This window comes from Cebidichthys violaceus, unplaced genomic scaffold, assembly GCF_023349555.1.
Source record: "Cebidichthys violaceus isolate CVI_PGR_0920_01 unplaced genomic scaffold, fCebVio1.0.p SCAF_103, whole genome shotgun sequence".
In the NCBI taxonomy this organism is placed as follows: domain Eukaryota; kingdom Metazoa; phylum Chordata; class Actinopteri; order Perciformes; family Stichaeidae; genus Cebidichthys; species Cebidichthys violaceus.
Genome location: NW_027176267.1, coordinates 299,230 through 325,000, shown reverse-complemented (window position 1 = coordinate 325,000; position 25,771 = coordinate 299,230). Strand labels below are relative to the sequence as shown.

Sequence of the window (25,771 nt, the reverse complement as noted above, 5' to 3'; positions counted from 1 at the left end):
ATGTATTTAATAAAATAACACGTTTAATATATATATATATATATATATATAAAGATGGAAATTAAAGTAACAGAAATATTTAAATTATTTTAATGGAGATTTAAACTTTCACAGTTATTATCTGATATATATATTTAGTATTTATATATATAGTATGTATATAGTATTTATACAACAATGTAAATACTGCTTCAACAATTTTTAAGTTTCATAAATATAAAATGTTTCGGAGTGAATAATGTAAATTTTGTGTCCTGAAGTCCTGAAGCAGATCAACATGTTTATTATATATTTATTTAATTAACATTTATTTATAAAAGATTATAATGTAGTTTTTATTTCATTAAACATCTGAATCTGTTTGAAACGTTAAAATAAATGTGTGAATAAATTAAAACAGTTCCAGAATAAAAGTAGAATGTGTTTAATGTGAAATGAAACTACAGTTAAATAAATGAATAATCTTTATTCTTTAACCGTCACTGAACAGAATATTTCAAAATAAAATGTAAATGTGTCTTTCTTATGCTCCAGATGAAGGTGGAGGGTCTCCAGGAGGATGGAGGTTCTGGTTCTGACCGGACCACAACCCCCCCCCCCGGCTCGGCGGAGCGCCGCGTGTCTCGTCTGCTGAGCGCCGTAGAGAACGAGCTGCAGGCCGGCCGGGAAAAAGGAGACCCAACGGAGAGAGAGCTCAACGTCACGCTGGAGGACGCAGAGCTGTGGACCAAGTTCCAGAGCATCACCAACGAGATGATCGTCACCAAGAACGGACGGTAAGACCTCCCGCCTACGTCCTACCTCACCTGTGGGTTGTCATACAACCTGTGGGTCGTTGTACCCCTCCAACCCACCTGTGGGTCGTTAACACACCTGTGGTTCGTTAACACACCTGTGAGTCGTTAACACACCTGTGAGTCGTTAACACACCTGTGGTTCGTTAACACACCTGTGGTTCGTTAACACACCTGTGAGTCGTTAACACACCTGTGGGTCATCATACAACCTGTGGGTCATCATACAACCTGTGGGTCATCATACAACCTGTGGGTCGTTGTACCCCTCCAACCCACCTGTGAGTCGTTAACACACCTGTGGTTTGTTAACACACCTGTGAGTCGTTAACACACCTGTGGGTCGTGAACCCCACCTGTGGGTCGTCATACAACCTGTGGGTCGTTGTACCCCTCCAACCCACCTGTGGGTCGTTAACACTCCTGTGAGTTGTTAACACACCTGTGAGTCGTTAATACACCTGTGGGTCGTTAATACACCTGTGGGTCGTGAACCCCAACTGTGGGTCGTTAACACACCTGTGAGTCGTGAACACACCTGTGAGTCGTTAACACACCTGTGAGTCGTTAATACACCTGTGGGTCGTTAATACACCTGTGGGTCGTTAACACACCTGTGGGTCGTTAACACACCTTTGGGTCGTTAACACACCTGTGAGTCGTTAACACACCTGTGGGTCGTTAACACACCTGTGAGTCGTTAACACACCTGTGGGTCGTGAACCCACCTATGGGTCGTGAACCCCACCTGTGAGTCGTTAACACACCTGTGGGTCGTGAACCCCACCTGTGGGTTGTTGTACCTCAGCTGCTTTAGTTTGGTGGAGTTTTACGACAGTGAAAACATAATTAACATAACTTTTAGTTTTCTGAATATTTTACAGGTAGAACAGGACCAACAGGTGTTTGAAGCTGACTCCAGATCAGAGACCCTGTCAACCAGGTTATCCATTAGTAGCCGGTTACGTTGGCGTGTTGTTGACCGGCAGTGGAGAACACTCTCCTGAACTCCATTCACACCTGCTGAACAACACTTCAGCTGTTAATGCTGCAGATCCACTTATTTATTCATTCACGTGTTCTTTACTTCCTGATTCGTTTATCTCTCAGATTTAGATTCTTTAGATGTCCGTAGAACATGAGAATGTTTAAAATATGAGGCAAGTTAAAGGATTCAACCACCCGAATAATCAATCTTTGGCCTTCCAGTCACCTTTAGGTCTTCCGTCTACATGTAGGCCTTCCATCCACATGTAGGCCTTCCGTCCACTTGTAGATCTTCCGTCCACTTGTAGGCCTTCCGTCCACCTGTAGGACTTCCGTCCACCTGTAGGACTTCCGTCCACCTGTAGGCCTTCCGTCCACCTGTAGATCTTCCGTCCACATGTAGGCCTTCCGTCCACCTGTAGGACTTCCGTCCACCTGTAGGCCTTCCGTCCACCTGTAGGCCTTCCGTCCACCTGTAGGTCTTCCGTCCACATGTAGGCCTTCCGTCCACCTGTAGGCCTTCCGTCCACCTGTAGGTCTTCCGTCCACCTGTAGGTCTTCCGTCCACATGTAGGCCTTCCGTCCACATGTAGGCCTTCCGTCCACCTGTAGGACTTCTGTCCACCTTTAGGTCTTCCGTCCACCTGTAGGTCTTCCGTCCACATGTAGGCCTTCCGTCCACCTGTGGGTCTTCCGTCCACCTGTGGGACTTCCGTCCACCTGTGGGCCTTCCGTCCACCTTTAGGACTTCCGTCCACCTGTAGATCTTCCGTCCACCTGTAGGTCTTCCGTCCACCTGTGGGCCTTCTGTCCACCTTTAGGCCTTCCGTCCACCTGTAGGTCTTCCATCCACCTTTAGGAGTTCCGTCCACCTGTGGGTCTTCCGTCCACCTGTGGGTCTTCCGTCCACCTGTAGATCTTCCGTCCACCTGTTGGACTTCCATCCACCTTTAGGTCTTCCGTCCACCTGTGGGTCTTTATAACTAAAGGTGTGAACTTGTTTGTGCAGCCGCATGTTCCCGGTCCTGAAGGTGAGCGTCTCCGGTCTGGACCCCAGCTCCATGTATTCTCTCCTGCTGGACTTCGTGCCGGCCGATGGCTGCCGCTGGAAGTTCGTGAACGGCGAGTGGGTGGCTGCCGGGCGGGCGGAGGGGCGTGGTCACGGCGAGGGGCGGGGCCACGGCGGCGTCTACATCCACCCCGACTCGCCCAACTTCGGAGCTCACTGGATGAAGGCGGCCGTGGTCTTCAACAAGGTGAAACTCACCAACAAGGTCAACGCAGGAGGACAGGTGTGGATGCTACCTTCACTTCCTTCACTTCCATCCTTCCCTTCTTCTTCTTCTGTGCATTATCCAGCTCTCCATGTCAAGAGGCCTCTTCTTCTTCTCCTGTGTGTGTATTACTGGAGTGGGCGAGAGACCCCCGCCTCTAATTAAACCTCTTCAGTCTACTTCACCTGCTCAACCTCCTCGTAACCACGGGAACCGGATAAACCGCTCTTTAATTGGCCGGCGGCGGTTTAATGCACTTCCTGTTCGAGAGGCGAAAACACACACTACAAACAAAAAAACAAAAAAATTGGCAATAACGTTGTTTGTGTTTACCCCCATTATCCACACACACACACACACACACCTACACATATACACACACACACACACACACACACACACACACACACACACACACACACACACACACACACACACACTGGAAACAGAGAGCTCGGCCCATAATGAAATAATTGCTCAGCTTATTTGTACATTATGGTAATTATGTTTTTTACCGGGGAAATTAATTTACCCATCATGCTTCAGGTGGATGAGAGACTATATTTGACACACACACACACACACACACACACACACACACACACACACACACACACACACACACACACACACACACACACACACACAGAGTGAGTGGCGGGGTCAGCCAGCCTCTCAATCTGAATAGAAAACAGTTTGTTTTTGTGTGTGTGCCTCGAGAGCTGTGATTGGTTAATTGGAGCTCGTTAGTGAGGAAGAGCAGGATGAAGGATTAAAGAGTGTTTGGGCCAAAAGACAAAGATGGCTCTGATCCACAAACAACACCTGGATCTGCTTTGTGTTTCATCCCAACTTCAGCTCAGGAAACTTTGATGTTTAAGTACACCGTTAGAGGTACTTGTACACATGAATAACATGTACTATTGTCTTCAGATCATGCTGAACTCGCTCCATAAGTACGAGCCTCAGCTCCACATCGTGTGCGTCGGTTCTCGTCATCGACTCGTGTCCAACGTCTCCTTCAAAGAGACTCAGTTCATCGCCGTCACGGCCTACCAGAACGAAGAGGTACAAGTACAAACGCTAAGTACAAGTACACACAGCATCATCGGTTCATTTCAGAGACTTAAACAGAAAGAATACGTTATATTTCTTACATTCTCTCACTGTGAATGTTTAATAACACAGTTCCATACGTTGGTTGATTCATAATAAATATCATTATAATCTAGTTAAAATGTTAATGAACCTTAATGGTCTAAATAATCTATTCTCTGGTCTGAAGGGACACATAATAATGTTCTGGATTTACAGGGATAGAAGAAGAATTAAACGGTTAAATCATGTGAATAGAATATTACAGTGCTGATATGTGTTTTATGTGGTTTTGTTTTTGGTATTTTTGGTGTGTTTTTGGTATATTTCTGGTGTATTTTTGGTGTGTTTCTGGTATATTTCTGGTGTATTTTTGGTGTGTTTCTGGTATATTTCTTGTGTGTTTTTGGTGTGTTTTTGGTGTGTTTCTGGTGTATTTCTGGTGTGTTTTTGGTATATTTCTGGTGTTTTTTTGGTGTGTTTTTGGTATATTTCTGGTGTGTTTCTGGTGTGTTTTTGGTATATTTCTGGTGTGTTTTTTGTATATCTTTTATGTATTCTTGGTATTCTTTGGTGTGTTTCTGTGTTCAGATCACGGCTCTGAAGATCAAATATAACCCGTTTGCTAAAGCCTTCCTGGATGCTAAAGAGAGGTGAGATCTACCAGTTCACATTAAACAAAATGTGATATACTTATAGAATAATAATACTTGTGTACTTTTACTGCTGGTACTTTAACTACATGGAGCTGATAGTACTTAGCGCTTAGCATTTATCACCAGGATACCAGAGGATGTTAGCGTTAGCAGCTGATTAGAGAGTCATGAGGAGCTCAGAGCTCCACACACAGACACACACACACACACACACACACACACACACACACACACACACACACACACACACACACACACACACACACGCGCGCAGTGTCATGATAGCGTTTGATTTACCACCTCAGGAACCCGGGGGGGCGGGGTTTACCGGAGTCGTCAGAGAGTCGAGTTGGGATTCAATCCTGTGAGTAAAAGTATTTGTATTCCTCAAACACATGAATTAATATACAGTAAAATACTTTTTATATTTAAACACAAAAACATAATGTAAGAAAATATATATGTAGTATTTAACGTACTGTATATATACTGTGAAATGTATACATTTATGAATGTTTTTGCTATTTTAACTTATTATTGTTATTATTTGTATTCAGTATATTTCCTATTAATTACATTTATTTATATAATTAATCATATGAATATGTCTGAAAACTTCTTAGATTTACAGTATTTATATTTTATTATGAACAAAAACTACACATTTCAAAAAATATATATTATATTTTATATGAATGTATTGTGTGTATATATATATATATATATATATATATATATATATATATATATATATATACATAATATTAATATTGGACGAATAAACTGTATGTGTGTGTGTGTGTGTGTGTGTGTGTGTGTGTGTGTGTGTGTGTGTGTGTGTGTGTGTGTGTGTGTGTGTGTGTGTGTGTGTGTGTGTGTGTGTCTCAGGTTGGTCTCTGTGCTCGGCTGGAGGGGGCGGAACTTTTCCCTACGCCGGCGGTCTCCCGCTGACCTCACACCATCACCATGGTTACAAGCACCACGGTTACCCGGGACGACACACACCTTACCCCCCCACCAGCTACCTGCAGCACCGCTCACACTCCTCAGGTGTGTGTGTGTGTGTGTGTGTGTGTGTGTGTGTGATAAAATTAAGAAAATATATTATTTGTTTATACTTCATATATTCATACAAAGTAAACATACATACTTATATATCACAGTGTCAACATACATACTTATATATCACAGTGTAAACATAGATACTTATATATCACAGTGTAAACATAGATACTTATATATCACAGTGTAAACATAGATACTTATATATCACAGTGTAAACATAGATACTTATATATCACAGTGTAAACATAGATACTTATATATCACAGTGTAAACATACATACTTATATATCACAGTGTAAACATAGATACTTATATATCACAGTGTAAACATAGATACTTATATATCACAGTGTAAACATACATACTTATATATCACAGTGTAAACATACATACTTATATATCACAGTGTAAACATAGATACTTATATATCAGTGTAAACATAGATACTTATATATCACAGTGTAAACATAGATACTTATATATCACAGTGTAAACATACATACTTATATATCACAGTGTAAACATACATACTTATATATCACAGTGTAAACATACATACTTATATATCACAGTGTAAACATAGATACTTATATATCACAGTGTAAACATACATACTTATATATCAGTGTAAACATAGATACTTATATATCACAGTGTAAACATACATACTTATATATCACAGTGTAAACATACATACTTATATATCAGTGTAAACATAGATACTTATATATCACAGTGTAAACATACATACTTATATATCACAGTGTAAACATTAGTGTTGATCTTGTTTCAGTGTGTTTGTCTGAAGGTGTTCAGGCGTTATCAGACGGGTGGAGTAGCTCCTCCCCTCGTCCAAACTCCTCCTCCTCTTCCTCTTTGTCGTCCTCCTCCAACCATGCTCCTCCCTCACAGGCTCCTCCCCCACCTCACAACTCCAGGTGAGCCACATTACCATATATGATAATATATATATTTATATATATATATATATATAATAATAATATACGTATTTATATATATATATATATATATAATAATAATATACGTATTTATTATGTCTTTGGTCAGTCAGTATCCCTGTCTGTGGACGGTTGGATGCAGTGAGCTAAGCCCCTCCCACTCACCCTGCACGGCTCTCCACGGACCAATCGGTAGCGAGAGCCTCATGCAGCCACCCAGTCACGGTCGAGTGGGCGTAGCCGGGTGGCCATCTGGCCACACCCACTCCTTCTGAGGATGGATGTGATTGGGCGAATGGAAGTAAAGACCCCTACTAAGTATCACTATCTCTTTGTAAATACTACTTAGTGGCTACTAGTATTTAGTGGTGGCTACTGGTATTTACTGTTGGTTACTAGTATTTACTGTTGGCTACTGGTATTTACTGGTGGCTACTGGTAGTTACTGGTGGCTACTGGTATTTACTGTTGGCTACTAGTATTTACTGGTGGCTACAAGTCTTTACTGATGGCTACTGGTATTTACTGGTGGCTACTGGTATTTACTGATGGCTACTGGTATTTACTGATGGCTACTCGTATTTACTGGTGGCTACTAGTATTTACTGATGGCTACTGGTATTTACTGGTGGCTACTGGTATTTACTGGTGGCTACTGGTGGCTACTAGTATGTACCAGTAACGATTTGTACTCACTAGGTGGAGTTACACTGTTGGAGAATATTTGTACATATTGGTATCTGGTATCTACTGGTGGCTAATTGGGACTTTTTGTACATACAGTACTTGTAAACTCTGAAGTGTACTTGTATCTTTTGGTGGCTACTGGTGAATATTTGTACTTAGTTAAGTATTGGTTTTTTGTTCTAGTGATTATTGTACAAATATATATTATAGTAAAATATAACATCTATTGGTGGCTACTAACATCTATTGGTGGCAACTAGTATCTATTGGTGGCTACTAATATATATTGGGGGCTACTAGTGTCTATTGGTGACTACTAATATATATTGGTGATTGGTGGACAGTATCAAAGGATTGTCACTACTTATATATATATATATATATATATATATATATATATGTATATTATGTTGTTATTTTACCAGTTAACGACTGGTTAAAGTGAAGACGTTGTTGTTGTTGGTGTTGTTGTTGTCCTCTGGTCTATTAAACCTGTTTATTTATGTTTACAGTCATCAGCTGTGTTTAAACAGTTTCATATTTAACTGATACTTGATCAACAAAGTTTCTGAATCAAAAGAATAATTTATGTAAATTCTCCAGTTTTATATCTGAAACGTCTGTTTGTGGAACTCTTTGTTTTTCTGCATGACGGAGGAGACCGACTGTTGTTCTGTTCTGTGTCAATAAAGGTTTAAAGGAAAAACGTTTGATTGTAATATTTTATTCTTTTCCTCTTCATCAGAAACATACTCAGTAAAAAATAACATATATTATAATTTAAATAGTAAAAGACGACTTTTATCTCGGTTAATTATAAAAATCTATCCTTCAAAGGCTTTTATTTTGAAATATGTAACGTCTTATTGTGAAGTGCCACCGGAAGCAGACCGTACCGACCCGGAAGTTGTTGTGAGTCGCGTTTAGCTCCAACTGAAGATCGTTGAATGAACTGAAACGGTTCATTTCTGGGTCAGAACTTCATTTTAAAGGTTCGTAACAGTTTATATTTACTTAGTACATTTACACGAATCTCAACGTTGAGTTGAAGCCTGAAAAAAAGCTTTGACAGTTTTTAAAACTGTAAAGGTCGGTGAATTGACGAGTTAGCATGCTAGCTAACTAGCCGTAGCCCCGTTAAGTTTTATTAACTGAACACTATTCCGCAACATTATTTAACGTCTTGGTGAAAGTTTAGTCATTTAATCATCAGGTGTATTATTAATAATTCTCTTATTTAAAACTGAATATTTGTATAAAATGTGTTTAAATGTTTAACCGACTGAAAGATGAGTTAATAATAAATATTCATATAATGTCAGATACTTAATAAATACTATTTAAAATATAAAAATAACAGTGAAAATATTAAAAATAAAATGCACAATATATACAGTGAAATAAACACATATTAAATTGACTAACTAACTAAACAATAGTGCAAATATTAGTTGGTTAGTTCATTTAAATATTATTTAATTTCATTGTATATATTGTGTATTTTATATTTAATATTTTCACTTTATTTTGAATACTTGTACCACAGTATTTCTCCCCTGTTGTACTAGTACATGACTGAAGTACTTTGTGTCTCCAGGTCTCCAGCCCTGATGGCTCACGTCACCATCAACCAGTACCTGCAGCAGGTGTGTAGTTACACCGTGTGACCTCCAGGCGGCGCCGCAGCCTTTAACCCGCTCTTCTTCTTCTTCGTTGGTGTTTGTCTCTGCAGGTGAACGAGGCCTTAGACAACCACGAGGGCTCCTTCTGCTCTGAGCTGCTCTCCTTCAAACACCCACACGTCGTCAACCCCCGACTACAGGTGAGGCTCCGCCCACTCAGGTAGACGGCTCGGATACGCTAGGACACAGCCTCACCTGTGTGTGTGTGTGTGTGTGTGTGTGTGTGTGTGTGTGTGTGTGTGTGTCACACAGCTGGCCAGTCCAGAAGAAAAATGTCAGCAGCTCCTGGAGCCGCCGTATGACGAGATGGTCGCCGCCCACCTCAGGTAGGACGGCCAATCGGGTCGCTCGTGTGTGTGAGAGGATGTAACCATATTAACAGGACTTTGTGTGTCTGTGTGTGTGTTGCAGGTGTATCTACGCTGTGTCCAATCACGACTTTGTTGAAGCCTACAAGTTCCAGACGCTCGTCGTTCAATATCCTTCATGAGGGACACACACACACACACACACACACACACACACACACACACACCAGTAATCTATAGCCGATCACTCCTTGACCAATCACGTCCTTCCTGAGGGCCTTCCAGTCCCACAAAGAGGAGAACTGGTGAGTGTGTGTGTGTGTGTGTGTGTGTGTGTGTGTGTGTGTGTGTGTGTGTGTGTGTGTGTGTGTGTGTGTGTGGTAGCCTAGCTTAGCACAATGACTGCAAGTGAGGGGAAACTGTTAGTATCGATCCAGACTGAAGAAAGTGTGTGTGTGTCTCTCTCTCTCTCTCTCTCTCTCTCTCTCTCTCTCTCTCTCTCTCTCTCTCTCTCTCTCTCTCTCTCTCTCTCTCTCTCTCTCTCTCTCTTAGGGCTCTCCCGATGATGTTCACCGTCACTCTGGATCTCAGGATATTCGCCAACAACGTAAGAAAACACACACACACACACACACACACACACACACACACACACACACACACACACACACACACACACACTGATCTGAGGTCAGCTGTTGCTGGGATGACGTGTGTGTGTGTGTGTGTGTGTGTGTGTGTGTGTGTGTGTGTGTGTGTGTGTGTGTGTGTGTGTGTGTGCGCGTGCGCGCGCAGGCGGAGCAGCAGTTGCAGAAGAAGGGTAAAGGACACCCTGGGGAGATGTTGGAGAAAGCAGCAGAACAGCTGATGAGCTGCTTCAGAGTGTGTGCCAGCGACAAGTGAGTACTAATACACAAATGCAGTACAAGTACACACTTCCTGTGAAGAAGAGTAACTAATAAGAGAGTAAAGTGTAACCCCGGGTGCTGTGTGTGCCCCTCAGTCGAGCCGGGATCGAGGACTCCAAGAAGTGGGGGATGATGTTTCTGAGCAACCAGCTCTTCAAGATCTACTTCAAGGTCTGGATGTGTCTCACTGAGGTCTGAACGTGTCTCACTGAGGTCTGAACGTGTCTCACTGAGGTCTGAAGGTCTGAACGTGTCTCACTGAGGTCTGAACGTGTCTCACTGAGGTCTGAAGGTCTGAACATGTCTCAATGAGGTCTGAACGTGTCTCAATGAGGTCTGAACGTGTCTCACTGAGGTCTGAAGGTCTGAACGTGTCTCAATGAGGTCTGAACGTGTCTCAATGAGGTCTGAACGTGTCTCACTGAGGTCTGAAGGTCTGAACGTGTCTCAATGAGGTCTGAACGTGTCTCTTTGAGGTCTGAACGTGTCTCAATGAGGTCTGAAAGTGTCTCTTTGAGGTCTGAACGTGTCTCACTGAGGTCTGAACGTGTCTCTTTAAGGTCTGAACGTGTCTCTTTGAGGTCTGAACGTGTCTCACTGAGGTCTGAACGTGTCTCTGAGGTCTGAACGTGTCTCACTGAGGTCTGAACGTGTCTCTTTGAGGTCTGAACGTGTCTCACTGAGGTCTGAACGTGTCTCTTTGAGGTCTGAACGTGTCTCACTGAGGTCTGAACGTGTCTCTTTGAGGTCTGAACGTGTCTCACTGTTGGAATAAAGAACCAGAGCGTTGTGGATTAATTGATTGATCTTCTGATCAGATCAATAAGCTGCACCTGTGTAAGCCTCTGATCAGAGCCATCGACAGCTCCAACCTGAAGAACGACTACAGTCCGGCTCAGAAGGTCACCTACAAATACTACGTGGGCCGCAAGGCCATGTTCGACAGCGACTTCAAGCCAGGTGATACCGCAGTACTACTGTAAAAATACTACTATAACAATACTGTAATACTACTGTAAAAATACTGTATCATTACTGTAAAAGTACCATTGTAAAATACCGTAACAATACTGCAATAATGCTGTATTAATACTGCAGTAATACATAATAATACAGTAATGTTAATATATTACGTGGGCCACAATTAGTACTACTGTAACATTACTACAGTACTACTACTGCAGTGATTCTTGTCTCTTTGTGTAGTTTCTAATGTTCGATGTATTGGTCCTTTAAGTCTGTGATTTCCTAAAACAACAGTAATAATATAAACATTACGAATCAATATGGTTGATTATTGATAACGTGTCTCTGCAGCGGAGGAGTTCCTGTCGTATGCTTTCCATCACTGTCATCCATCCAGTCAGAAGAACAAGAGGATGATCCTCATCTACCTGCTGCCCGTCAAGATGCTGCTGGTGAGAGACCGGTTCAGATCAGTTTATACCATTTTAGACCAGCTCAGACCAGTTTATACCATTTTAGAACAGTTTATACCATTTTAGACCAGTTTATACCATTTTAGACTGTTCAGATCAGTTTATACCATTTTAGAACAGTTTATACTAGTTTAGACCAGTTTAGACCAGTTCAGACCAGTTTATACCATTTTAGACCAGTTTATACCATTTTAGAACAGTTTATATTAGTTTAGACCAGTTCAGACCAGTTTATACCATTTTAGAACAGTTTATACTAGTTTAGACCAGTTCAGACCAGTTCATACCATTTTAGAACAGTTTAGACCAGTTCAGGCCAGTTCATACCAGTTTAGACCCGTTCAGACCAGTCTGATAGCAGCTTGTTGTTTCAGGGTCACATGCCGACTCATCAGCTCCTGAGGAAATACGACCTCATGCAGTTTGCCGACGTCACCAAATCTGTGAGGTAAGCAGAGGTGGTATCACAACAGGAAGTGACATCATCGTGCTGTCAGGTGATCTCACAGGTGAACTGTGTTTCAGTGAGGGGAACTTGCTGCTGCTGAACGAAGCTTTGGCCAAACACGAGACCTTCTTCATCCGCTGTGGGATCTTCCTCATCCTGGAGAAGCTGAAGATCATCACCTACAGGAACCTCTTCAAGAAAGTGTGAGTCCAGTTCCTCCTGGTGGATCCCACTGGTACTGTAGCCGGAGACAGTATAGTGCAGTTCCTCCTTGTGGATCCCACCGGTACTGTAGCCAGAGACAGGATAGTCCAGTTCCTCCTGGTGGATCCCACGGTACTGTAGCCAGAGTCAGTATAGTCCAGTTCCTCCTGGTGGATCCCACGGTACTGTAGCCAGAGTCAGTATAGTCCAGTTCCTCCTGGTGGATCCCACGGTACAGTAGCCAGAGTCAGTATAGTCCAGTTCCTCTCCTGACCTCAGCTTCTGTCTGCAGGTATCTTCTGCTGAGGACTCACCAGCTTCCACTGGACGCCTTCCTGGTGGCCATGAAGATGATGCAGCTGGACGACGTGGACCTCGATGAGGTGCAGTGTATCTTGGCCAACCTGATCTATATGGTGAGCTCACACACACACACACCCACCCACACACACACACACACACACACACACACACAGGAAACATCTGGACTGTAGACAACTCTTCTTCTGTGGTTTCTGTCTCCTCTCAGGGTCACATCAAAGGTTACATCTCCCATCAGCACCAAAAGCTTGTGGTCAGTAAACAGAATCCGTTCCCTTCTCTGTCCTCCGTCTCCTAGACTACGTTACCCACAATCCCCTCTGACTGTGATGTTCTTTGGAAACTATTCAGTGAACTCTTTTTTTTCTTATTTTGTACTGTAAAAACATTTTGAATAAAACAGATGCTGGTTTCTACAGCGTGTTGAACTTCTTCTGTTTATTAACACAAACCTGATGAACTTCATCTGTGTTTCCTGGAGGCTTTGGATGGTGCATTGTGGGTACTGGAGTCTTTATTCTGACAGCAATTTGTCACTTTTAAAGCTGCACATCTCAAATATAAACTGCTAATTGTAAATATGATCTTCATGCCCTAAATATTTCAGATTTTCTGCCGTTTTTGGCACAAATGTTTAATATTTAGTTTCTTAATTAGTTCATTAAAAGATTCAACTTCCAAACTACATTCTAGTGCTTTTAAAGCTTTAGATTTTTAGTTCTATCTATATATATATATATATATATATATATATATATATATATATATATATATATATATATATATATATATATATATATATACATACATACATACATACATACATACATACATACATACATACATACATACATACATACATACATAGTTAGTTGTGGTCAAAAGTTTACATACACTTGTAAAGAACATAATGTCATGGCTCTCTTGAGTTTCCAGTTATTTCTACAACTCTGATTTTTTTCTGATAGAGTGATTGGAACAGATACTTCTTTGTCACAAAAAACATTCATGAAGTTTGGTTCTTTCATGACTTTATTATGGGTTAACAGAAAAAGTGACAAAATCTGCTGGGTCAAAAATATACATACAGCAACATGAATTAGCAATTTTGGTGACTTAGAAAGTTGTGTCAATGAAATGAGCTTCATAGCATGGCCTCTTAACTTCTTGTGAGTGATTATGAGTGACTACAGCTGGTGACTTCTCTGAGGCCATTTAAATAGGGCTCATTGGATACAAACGCCCACAAACGCTACAATGGGAAAGTCAAAGGAGCTCAGCATGGATCTGAAAAAGCGAATCATTGACTTGAACAAGTCAGGAAAGTCACTTGGAGCCATTTCAAAGCAGCTGCAGGTCCCAAGAGCAACAGTGCAAACAATTGTTTGTAAGTATAAAGTGCATGGCACTGTTTTGTCACTGCCACGATCAGGAAGAAAACGCAAGCTATCACCTGCTGCTGAAAGAAAATTGGTCAGGAGGGTGAAGAGTCAACCGAGAACCACCAAAAAGCAGATCTGCCAAGAATTAGAAGCTGCTGGAACACAGGTGTCAGTGTCCACAGTCAAGCGTGTTTTGCATCTCCATGGACTGAGAGGCTGCCGTGCAAGAAGGAAGCCCTTGCTCCAAAAGCGCCACCTTAAGGCTCGACTGAAGTTTGCTGCTGATCACGTGGACAAAGATAAGACCTTCTGGAGGAAAGTTCTGTGGTCAGACGAAACAAAAATCGAGCTGTTTGGCCACAATGCCCAGCAATATGTTTGGAGAAGAAAAGGTGAGGCCTTTAACCCCAAGAACACCATGCCTACCGTCAAGCACGGTGGTGGTAGTATTATGCTGTGGGGCTGTTTTGCTGCCAATGGAACTGGTGCTTTACAGAGAGTAAATGGGATAATGAAGAAGGAGGATTACCTTCAAATTCTTCAAGATAACCTAAAATCATCAGCCCGAAGGTTGGGTCTTGGGCGCAGTTGGGTGTTCCAACAGGACAATGACCCCAAACGCACATCAAAAGTGGTAATGGACTGGCTAAATCAGGCTACAATTAGGGTTTTAGAATGGCCTTCCCAAAGTCCTGACTTAAATCCCATTGAGAACATGTGGACAATGCTGAAGAAACAAGTCCATGTCAGAAAGCCATCAAATTTAACTGAACTGCACCAATTCTGGCAAGAGGAGTGGTCAAAGATGCAACGAGAAGCTTGCCAGAAGCTTGTGGATGGCTACCAAAAGCGCCTAATTGAAGTGAAAATGGCCAAGGGACATGTAACCAAATATTAGCACTGCAGTATGTATATTTTTGACCCAGCAGATTTGATCACTTTTTCTGTTAACCCATAATAAAGTCATGAAAGAACCAAACTTCATGAATGTTTTTTGTGACAAAGAAGTATCTGTTCCAATCACTCTATCAGAGAAAAATCAGAGTTGTAGAAATAACGGGGAAACTCAAGAGAGCCATGACATTATGTTCTTTACAAGTGTATGTAAACTTTTGACCACAACTGTACATACATACATACATACATACATACGACTATATATGTCTTTTATTTTGTAGAAAGTGTCTTGACTAATAGAAGTTAATTAGTTTAGTAGATAGAGAACTAAACTCTGTTCAAAGAGACAAAGATCCTTTGAGCAACAGAAGAAGAGAAATCAGCTGGAAGCTTAGATTTAAACAGGAACAGCTTCCTGTTTCAGTTTTTCACAATAAAAGCTCAACTTCTACAGGATCCTGTCATGTGACACAAACGTGTAAATAAAACATCTGGAGTCTCAATGATTCTGTTTAATCTTTTTAGAATATTTATTATTATCAACAGAGAGAAGAACATCGTCAGCGTAATGGCTGATTGATAATTTGACAACAATTTTGTATTTGAAGAAAAATAATCTATAAAATACGATAAGAAGCATCAGAGGATGATTTGACAGAGGAGTTTTAAAGATGGCGGTGTGTTGCCGGGTCACACAGCGGGATACTGGCTGACCTGTGAGGTCATGTGGTCCTCGGCCGCCTCCAGCCTCGGTCGGATCCAGCTCAGGTAGCGGGACAGTTTGGTGAACACCAGGCCGTCGCCGCCTGATGATATCAGCAGCCCTGTCAGAAACGCCGTCCCTCGGTCCACCGTGGCAACCGGAGACCCCGGCAGCAGACCACCGCCAACCTCTGACCTCGAACGGCGGTCAGATTCTGAGGGCTCCTGGTTCTGGATCTTTGACTCGTTGTAGTTTTCTGCTCCATTGGGCGTCCCATTTTGGGCTGGATTTTGGTTCTGGTTCCCTGTGAGTCCATTCAGCCTCCCCTGAGCTCGGCTCAGGTTCCCTACAGGTCCATTCTGGTTCCCTAAAGGTTCATTCTGGTTCCCTAAAGGTCCATTCTGGTTCCCTACAGGTTCATTCTGGTTCCCTAAAGGTCTTTTCTGGTTCCTCATGCAGAACATTTTGTTGCTGAGTGGATGCGAGACGTTCATCCGCGTGCGACACTCGTCCAGCGTCACGTAGACCAGTTTCTCGGTCCGCCCGCCGTCCCCACGCTCCATGGCGACGCCCGTCCTCCCAGAATGCATCAGGACGTTTTCGCTGAAGTCCCTCTCAGGCAGGCAGATGTGGATGAGGGCGGGGCTAAAGGAAAGGGGGCGGGCCAGCTCGAGGAGTGCAAGGTCATTGTTGTGGTGACCTGTACGGAAACTATCGTGGACGTAAAGCACCCGGACGGGAACCAGCGTCTTCTCTTCGCCGTCACCTAGAAAACGAGAATAATCATCATCCAGTGGACTTTTATTGTGAAGTTGATCTTTAACATTAACATTAAATCAATTAAAACCCCGTTAACTACAATCCTTTAAAGTAAAAATACATATATCTGTTAATCTGAACCCACTAAATACCTGAACACCGGCATTTTAAATCTCACCTGTCCACACATCAAAAGCACTGATACAACGTTCAGGTAATAAACTTCATACCGGTGACCACGGCGAAGTCGGAGGGTCGGAGGTCGGTTGGCGAGCCAGCCAGGAGGCAGCGGGCGGCGGTCAGGATGGAGCGGCGCCCCAGCACCACGCCGCCACACGGCTCTGCCCATCTGCTGCTCAGCAGGGACACCTAGAGCGGCAAAACAAACCCCAACTAAATAAAACAAAACGAGCTCAACGCCTCACTGTGATTGGCTGAGAGACGCTCTTTACCTGCCAGGGACACTTTCCATGGAGACACATGGAGGACGTGGCGTTGAGGTTGTCAGGAAGTCGTCCACAGGGAAACTCCACTGAGGACACAAAGACGTCGTTAGTTTGAGCGGGTTTTTGGTTAAACCTGGTGGTGGGTTTTTTTTAGCGTTGCACCTTCGGGGAGGCAGCTCCGCCCGTCTGTCTGTAGTTTGAATCCCGGCACACAGGAGCAGCTGAAGGAGGTGAAGAACGGCGAGCACAGCTGGTGACACGCCGTCGGCCCGTCAATCGGACACTCTGAGAGCTCTGAAACATTAAATATAGTCAATATTAGTCCCGCCTCCTCTGAGGGGGCGGGGCTAATACGTCGCTGTGGCCGTGGCCCAAACCTGCCGCGGTGACTTGTGGCGCGGTGGCCGGCCGTCCTCCGACTCCCAGAGCGCCCAGTTCACAGACCGATCCGTAGTGGGGGGGGCTGCAGGAGCAGTTGAACCCCCCCACTTCATCGGTGCAGGTCCCCCCGTGCAGGCAGGGGGGGGGGTCACACTGATCCCCATCTGATCACCGATCAGATCAATACAGACGGATATAAATAAATAATGTATTAATAAAAACAAGAAATCTGAGATAAATCATTTTTATTTGTTTATTCTCAAGTAAACAAAACCTTTAATAAAATATCTCTTATTTATTTTATATTTATCTTATATATTAAATGCACATTTATAACATTTCTTTAGAAAATGCAAAAAAATTATAAATATTTATATAAAACAAAACATTTCTAATGTTTATTTATTATTAATTTATATTAAACATATTTTAAACATGTATGATATTTATTTAGTAAAAGTTAAATAAAGTTAAATAATATTGATGTTTATTTTAAAGTACAAAAACAAACATTTCTATTGTTTCATGTTTATTTGTTATTAATTTGTCATTATTATTATTATAACTCACCGTAGTAAACGGTCCAGAAGGCGATCTGAAGAGAAACTAACGAGTTAAAACCAGCTGACTTCATCTGATTATTGATTATTGATTATTGAGTCTCACCGTCTTCTGCGTGTTCTCGAAGTACTCGCGCGCCTCCTCGTAGCTGCAGCGCTCCTCGTAACACTCTCGCTCCAGGTTCCCTTGAAGGATCTCCTCCACCAGGTACATGTTGGCCCTCCTGGACCTCAAGAACACCTGCTGGTCCTGAGGGGCCTGGAACACTGGAGACATATCTATTTATTATTATAATATGTATTATTATTAATGTTTATTTATTAGAATAGACACTGGAAACAAAACTGTTTATTATATTATTGTTTATTATTATAATTAAATAAACATCACTTCTCTATTGCAAAGTACCAAATTATGATAATTGTTAATATGAATTTACATTTATTCACATATTTATTGCATCATTTATTTAATTCAGGATTTATTTCAAAGGCGTGTTCATCTATTTAATTTATTGAAAGACATTTAGTAGTTTGTATAAAATAAATCATAATAACAAACAACAACAAACACAACAAACAAACAACAAACATAACACAACAAACATAACACACGCAACACAACAAACAAACATAACACAACAAACAAACATAAACAACAAACAAATACAATACAACAAACAAACATAACACACACAACAAACAAACAACAGACATAACACACAACAAACAAACATAACAAACAAATACAACACAACAAACAAACACAACCAACACAACAATTACAACACAACAAACAAAACAACAATCACAACACAACAAACATAACACACACAACACAACAAACACACAACAAACAAACACAACCAACACAACAATTACAACACAACAAACACAAAACAACAAACACAACATCACAGGTCACAGGCCGGAGGTCTTACCTTGTGCTCTGATGAGAACCTGAAGGAAGCAGACGAGGAGGTAGAAGAGAGACGCCGACATGATGCCGACCGCCATGACATTGACACACACACACACACACACACACACACACACGCTGACTCTCTCACACACACACACACACACACACACACACACACACACACAGAAACGCTTCCCTTAAATGTCTGATATGTTGTTCAGAGAGGTACAGTTTTACTGTGAACCAGACTCCGGTGATAATTGAATATAAAACACGTCCGTTAGCTTTCAGGCTAATCTGTGCTGCGATTAAAACACATTTTTACAAACGTGATGTTGTTGAAACAGTTTTTAACTGGGTTGTTCACCTGAACGAGTCGATCTGTTTCCATGAAGAGTTAAAAGAGGAACAGAAGGTTCTTCGATGGACTCTGGTCTGTTTGTCTCTCAAAACAAGCAGCAGCTCAGACCTTTCACCTCTGAACCTCCAACAACATGTGAGTTTGTTTGTTTCAGGTCAACAAGAGATTAATCATTTAAAATGAGGATTCAGAGCAAATAAAGGAAAGAACACGACGTCTGAGAACTCAGAGAAGCTTCATTATCTTAGCAAAGAGTGCTAACATGAGGCTAAATGCTAACGTTGTTTCTTAATCCAGACTCTAAGTGACGTCCTCAAACATCTTGTTTTTGTTGTTTCGTTGGTGACAAATATACTTTTTTTTTCCTAATTTCTAATTAATCGACTACTAATGTGATCATTAAGAAGTCGACCAACAATCGATTTATTTATTAGAATAAACACTGGAGACAAAACTGTTTATATTTTGGATTTATTTAATTATTTTTTTAATTATTAGAATTAATTATTCATCATATTTATGACCTGTGTTTACAATAATAAAAGCTGGAACCTGAGAATCAACGACTGAAACAATTAATTTAATATTACAGTAGTTGCTTGAAGTTCAGCCTTACAAATGTAATATTCAAATTAAATATAAAATATAAAACTATAGATAATACATTTAGTTTACAGTGATGACCAAGAAGGAAAAATATTTTTTTGTGAATATATTTAATTAATTCAACTCTAATTAAATTAAATAAAGAAAAATAAAATGCACCAATAGCGAGAAAGTAAATTTAATTTAAGATATTTTTGTTTTATTCAGACAAAAACTTCATTCATCAGACTGTTGTTGTATTTCTTTATTTTGCTTCAATTTCAGCTTTAAAAGCTACTTTCTGACAGTGACTGAAAAAAAAATATACATGAAAACAGAAAATGTTTTTTATTGAAACACATTTTCAAATGTTACCGAGCACAAAATTAGTTAAAATGTTTTTCTAGCTGCTCCTTTATTAGCTGATAATGTGATCAGATGATTTGTTTACAGACTTTTAAAAAAAAACAATTAATGCAGCTTTAAGAGAAAATCCAGAGAACCCAGAATCGAACCCTGAGGAACTCCAACGCTTTTGACCTGGTCTGTGAAAGCAGGTGGCGGTTTGCTAACATGTTGGCTAACACGTTAGCTGTGGCAGTCAGCTAACACGTTAGCTGGAGCTACTTTAGAAGCTACTTTATGTTGATATGCAGCTTGTTCTGCTGCCCCCTAGTGGCCAAACCCCTTCATTAATATAGCTTTAAGAAGATTAGAAACATCTTTTAAAAACAGATAAGAGTGATAAATGTGATGGTTAAAACACAAAATTGATGATTACATGAGAGGCTTAAAGTGTGGTGGATCTCTGTTTGATGACTTTTGAAGAAGAAGAACTCCGTTCCGGTGTTACAGAACCAGCCTCTTGATGGCGCCGTGGTGCCTCCTCACCCTTCCACCGCCACTGCCGCCGCTCTTCCCTTCAGGCACCAGCTTGTCGATGGCCTCTCGGATCCAGCGGATGTACTTGGACACCTGCGTGTAGACACCGTATTTGCCTTTGCGAGCGCAGCCTTCGCCCCAGCTCACGATGCCGGTGATGAAGTAGGTGTGAGAGTAGCTCGTGACGTGCGGCCCGCCGCTGTCGCCCTGGCACGCGTCCTTGGCTATCGTGTCATAGCCGGCGCAGAACATGCGGGTGGAGATGCGTAGCTGGGTGGACTCGATGCAGGTCTGCCGGTCCACGTAGGGCATCGTGAGGCGCTGCAGGATGGTGGACGGCTGACGGCCTTCGCCGAGTCGGCCAAAACCGCTGACGGTGCCATCGACCTGCTGCATCAGCACCTGCAAGAGGAGGGAAGAAACCCAGTTTTTGCATCGTTTTCGATCATATTAGAAGCTCGATAGCTTAGCTTAGCATAAAGAGTGGAAACAGTGCTAAATTATTTCACGTGCCTGAACCAGTAACTTCCTGTCGACACTGGTTACCTAGCAACCATGAGAAGCCAAGAAATAATCAACCATGAGAAGCCAAGAAATAATCTGTCAAATTGTTGTTTGTTTACGGAACAAACAAGATATAAAATGTCAATCAGGGAGCTTTAGAGGCGTTGGTAGGAGGAGTTTGTTACCTTCGGACAGAGCCAGGCTAGTAGTTACCCCTTGTTTACAGTCTTTATGCTAAGCTAAGCTAACCAGCTGTTGCTTCATAGTTACCGTAGAAACATAAGTGTTGTCAATTTATACAGGTTTAAGTTTCATTCATCCAGCAGAAGTATTTGGCTGGATTGTCATGAACTTTGGTTCAGACGTTCATGCTCCCCAGAGGATGAATCCTAAAGAAAGTGGTGATCCTTTGTCTTTTTATTTAGCGCCACAAGCAAGTCACAGTTTTTACTGAACATATCTCAAGATCAACTTGATGAATCGTCAACAATTAGTTCAGACGTTAATGTTTCTCAGAGGATTAACCCTCAGACTCTTTAGCACCACTATGAGGTTGTTTTAAGTGAAAAGTGTTAATGCTAAGCTAACCAGCTGTTGCTTCATGAGAGTGGTGCCAATTTAACGGTTAAAGTTTCATTCATCCAGCAAAAAGTATCTTTAACAATTACGAGATTCATGGTTCCCAGAAATTGTATCCTAATAACCAGCTTCAAAAGTTCACCTTTTCAGCAAAGTCCGACTCAGGTATGCAGGCCGGCAGGATGAACCTGGAGAACTTGATGGGCGTGGCCAGTTTGATGAGGGCGATGTCGTTGTGGTAGGTGTCCGGCCGGTACTTGTTGTGGGTGATGATGGTTTCCACCTGGTGGGTCGCTTCGTTACCGTGATCCACCAACACGTCAAACTCACCTGTACCCACAAAGACAGTTTCAGACAGTTCAAACACAGCCGGTAACGAGCCGATTGGTCGGTTTAGACTCACCAAGCTTCACGTAGATGAAGCGTGATTGGTTCATGCAGTGGGCGGCGGTCAGGATGACGTATTCGTTGAGAATGGTTCCTCCGCAGAACCCAAGGTCGTTCTCGTTCAGGAGGAGGGCCTGAGAGGACAAGACGGGACAGATGTTTGTATAACACTGCTGTAGTGGACTTCCAGAAACCTGTAAAGGTCTTCTAATGGTCCACACAGAGACGACAATGGACTTCCAGGTGTCCACGTAGAGAAAACAATGGATATCTGGACTATAATTGACTCCCTGGTGTCCACGTAGAGACAACAATGGACACCCTGACAGTAATAGACTCTCAGGTGTCCACATAGAGACAACAATGGACAATTGGACTATAATTGACTTCCTGGTATCCACGTAGAGACAACAATGGACACCCTGACAGTAATGGACTCCCAGGTGTGTCCAAACAAACATGGATTTCTTCGTCTCTACATCGTTCCTCATGAGGACATTATTTATTATCCTTGTCCTCAGAAAGTGTCCCTACCTGCCACGGACATTCTCCTGGAGGACAGTCCTCTCCGTTGACGATGCGGGTCATACTCCCCATATTGGGGACGACGATTTCCTCAAAAACTGAGTCTTGGGGAAGCGGTGCCGCGTCCGCCGACTCGGTGGAGTTGATGTTGGCGCTGTGGTTCGTCGGGTTGGACTCGGTGACGTTCGCGTCCGTCGTGTTCTTCCGCACGTACCTGAAAACATTCCGGGTGTTTCCGCTGACGATGGCGCCGCATTTGAAGGGTTCTGCAAGAAGCATTTTTGAAATCACATTCAGAGATTAGCTTTTGTCCTGATGGTGATGCTACAGGTTTCTAGAGCCTTTTTTTCACCGTTGGAGTTGCAGGATTTGTCGTCCGATCCCAGGAAATACCCATCGGCGCATGAGCACTGAATGTTTCCTCGCTCCACGCGACAGAAATGTTCACAGCCGCCATTTTTATTCTCGCAGAGCTCCGGAATAACTGCAAAAGACAAAGGAAACACTTGTGAATGTTTTTATGGGTAGCTCGACAAGAACCCCGACGTTCTGCCGACAAGGTTCCAAAGTCCAATGCCGCCATCTTTTCACGTTTGCCGTCCAGAGTGACTTTGGTTCGTGTACCGATTTCACAGTTGAAGCCCTGGTAGCCGGCCTGGCAGTAGCAGGTGTAGCTCCCGATTCCGTCTTTGCAAAGTCCCTGATGAGCGCAGGGCAGCGACTCACAGGCATCGCCATCTGCAGGACAAACGGCAATTTTATCGACATTTAGAACATGCTTTCGTTTCAGGTTCTACGTAGCCTTGTTTTGTTTTTTTGTTTCTTAAAGGTGCATTCTCTCCTTGAAACACATGATCCGGTTGGTTTAGTCATTTTAAAGGAACAAAACAAACTCCTTACCAACGTATTTGGCCCAGAATTCATTCTGCAAAAAAAAAAGAAAAACGGAGAATTAGATCAGATCAGTTTAAGGTGCAAATGTTTTATTTAAAACTTGAACCTGGAGATTTGAAAACAAAGCAGCTTCAGGCAAAACTCCAATCTGACGGTTTTTTTTACATGTGGATCTTGTTTTCTAACAAGTCAACAAAGTAGCAAGAAGTAGCTCCAATGCTAACTGTTGCTAAAGTCTTGGTCAAATCAAACACCTTTGGAGTTGTTATTTCTGCCTACAAGCTTTGTGCTAAGCTATCTTAAGATAAGCTAAGCTAGAATATACTATCTAACTTTTAGACTTGTTGTGAAGCATTTTGTTTGAGGGCAGTGTTTATTTATTACAGTTTTATCTGCGTCTTCGAAGATCTCTCGCGCCTCCTCCCAGTTGCAGCGCTCCTCGATGCACTCCCTCTCCATGTTGCCTTGTTTAACTTCCTCTAAAAAGCTGTTGGCTCGTCTCTGTCGGGTCAGAACTTGGCTGGCATCCTTGCTGTCCAAAAAGACTGCAAGACAAAGAGTTTTATTTTATCATTAAGTTTCAACAAAATGTCCTGAAAGACTGAAATATCTCAACAACCGTTGGATGGATTGTGATGAAATGTGGTTCAGACATTCATGTTCCCCTCAGGATGAACCCTACTGATATTGGTGATCCTCTGAATTTTCATGTAATGCAACCAGTAGGTCAATGTTTCACTCAACTATGAGATTCATGGTTCCCTAAAGATGCATCCAAATGATTTGGTGACTTTTCCTTAAGCGCCACCATTAGAATGACATTTAAAGTTTTGAGTGAAATGACTTGACAACTTTTGGGTGGATTGTCTTGAATTTTTGTCCAGACATTCATATTCCCCAGAGGATGACTCTTTGACAGACTTTGGTGACCCTCTGACTCTTTAGTGCCACCATGAGGTTGACATTCATGGTTTTAAGTGAAACATCTCAATGACTATTGTAGGATGAAATGTGGTTGATCATTCATGCTCCCCGGAGGATGAACTGTAATATCTTTATTGATCCTCACCAGGTCAACATGTTAATGTATCCACATACTCTTAAATAGTTAAGTTAGCTCCCTCTACTTTCTTTAACATCTTCTGGGATAAAGTCAATGTTTTCAGAATTACATTTTGGACCAATCACAGACGAGCAGGTGTTCTCTTTGTCCAATGAGATGTAAGAAGAGATTCTGCTGCTGTCAGTCATCAAAAATTCCAAAAGAATCTGTTGAAATCAACACATGAAACCGGACGAGGTCAAGGGTCACCTGCCAGCCACCAATCAACATACAACACACACCCCCCCCTCACCACCAACACACAACATGTCTTCTCCACCTCGCTTCAACTCCTACTAGTTTATAAGTCGGTGAACTTACCGACGTGAGCGGCGGTCAGGTGCAGGAGCAGGAGGACGAGCGGCGGCTGGTGAAACCAAAACATGGCCCCGGATGGACGTGAGCTCGGCTGAGTGTGCCGAGTGGAAGTAATGGAGTCAGAATGTGGAGAGAGAGGGAGGGAGGAGGGGAGGTAGAGAGGGTAATGACCTGTATGAGGAAAGGGAGGGAGGGAGGAAGAGAGGAAGAGGAGGGAGGAAGAGGTGTTGACATGTTCAATCTACTCGGATCAGACTGGGCGGGGCTTATCTGATGACACACTGGAGCTTAACCATATTATGTTACACTGATAAAAAACACACTGTCCATTACAACTTTACAAGTGAATTACAAGTCCCAGAGTGCACTGCTTTCAAACTTTCAAGACTGTATATAACAAGTGGTTTGGTTTTTTGTCGTCACCATCTTGGTTTTTATCCGTCGCCATCTTGGTTTTTGGTCGTCGCCATCTTGGTTTTTGGTCGTCTCCATCTTGGTTTTTGGTCGTCTCCATCTTGGTTTTTGTCCGTCGCCATCTTGGTTTTTGTCCGTCGCCATCTTGGTTTTTGTCATCTCCATCTTGGTTTTTGGTTGTCAACATCTTGGTTTTTGGTCATCTCCATCTTGGTTTTTGTCCGTCGCCATCTTGGTTTTTGGTCGTCGCCATCTTGGTTTTTGGTCGTCGCCATCTTGGTTTTTGGTCATCTCCATCTTGGTTTTTGTCCGTCGCCATCTTGGTTTTTGTCCATCGCCACCT

The 25,771-nt window shown here is 42.3% G+C and overlaps 4 protein-coding genes across 5 annotated transcripts; 2 read left to right on the top strand and 2 right to left on the bottom strand.

The window, feature by feature from the left end:
• The first annotated feature begins 534 nt into the window (after positions 1-534).
• LOC137887638 (T-box transcription factor TBX19-like) lies at positions 535-7,105 on the top strand. Its single transcript, XM_068730758.1, has 8 exons — positions 535-776; positions 2,791-3,073; positions 3,989-4,123; positions 4,742-4,803; positions 5,112-5,170; positions 5,695-5,856; positions 6,665-6,809; positions 6,940-7,105. The coding sequence occupies exons 1-8, from the start codon at positions 535-537 to the stop codon at positions 7,103-7,105; spliced, it is 1,254 nt and encodes a 417-aa protein (XP_068586859.1).
• A 1,314-nt stretch (positions 7,106-8,419) lies between these two features.
• pcid2 (PCI domain containing 2) lies at positions 8,420-13,243 on the top strand. The gene is made up of 15 exons (XM_068730733.1): positions 8,420-8,509; positions 9,115-9,163; positions 9,250-9,339; positions 9,452-9,525; positions 9,611-9,676; positions 9,771-9,812; positions 10,060-10,114; positions 10,303-10,406; positions 10,511-10,586; positions 11,234-11,375; positions 11,733-11,833; positions 12,229-12,302; positions 12,380-12,505; positions 12,799-12,922; positions 13,036-13,243. The coding sequence occupies exons 2-15, from the start codon at positions 9,128-9,130 to the stop codon at positions 13,123-13,125; spliced, it is 1,200 nt and encodes a 399-aa protein (XP_068586834.1). The 5' UTR covers positions 8,420-8,509; positions 9,115-9,127; the 3' UTR covers positions 13,126-13,243.
• Positions 13,244-15,612: 2,369 nt separating this feature from the next.
• prozb (protein Z, vitamin K-dependent plasma glycoprotein b) lies at positions 15,613-19,249 on the bottom strand. Of its 2 annotated transcripts, none has more exons than XM_068730713.1 (8): positions 18,897-19,249; positions 18,062-18,234; positions 17,966-17,990; positions 17,392-17,559; positions 17,177-17,308; positions 17,021-17,100; positions 16,799-16,937; positions 15,613-16,575 (listed from the first exon to the last, which is right to left on the bottom strand). In XM_068730713.1, the coding sequence occupies exons 1-8, from the start codon at positions 18,970-18,972 to the stop codon at positions 15,797-15,799; spliced, it is 1,572 nt and encodes a 523-aa protein (XP_068586814.1). In that variant the 5' UTR covers positions 18,973-19,249; the 3' UTR covers positions 15,613-15,796. The 2 variants fall into 2 exon arrangements, with proteins under 2 accessions (XP_068586814.1, XP_068586823.1); XM_068730722.1 differs by having other exon boundaries at positions 18,062-18,222; positions 18,897-19,248.
• An 824-nt stretch (positions 19,250-20,073) lies between these two features.
• Positions 20,074-25,153, bottom strand: f10 (coagulation factor X). Its single transcript, XM_068730703.1, has 9 exons — positions 25,018-25,153; positions 23,979-24,139; positions 23,601-23,625; positions 23,325-23,438; positions 23,053-23,184; positions 22,710-22,966; positions 22,192-22,309; positions 21,931-22,118; positions 20,074-21,107 (listed from the first exon to the last, which is right to left on the bottom strand). Exons 1-9 carry the CDS (start codon positions 25,079-25,081, stop codon positions 20,673-20,675), a joined length of 1,494 nt encoding a protein of 497 aa, XP_068586804.1. The 5' UTR covers positions 25,082-25,153; the 3' UTR covers positions 20,074-20,672.
• Between the last annotated feature and the right edge of the window lie 618 nt (positions 25,154-25,771).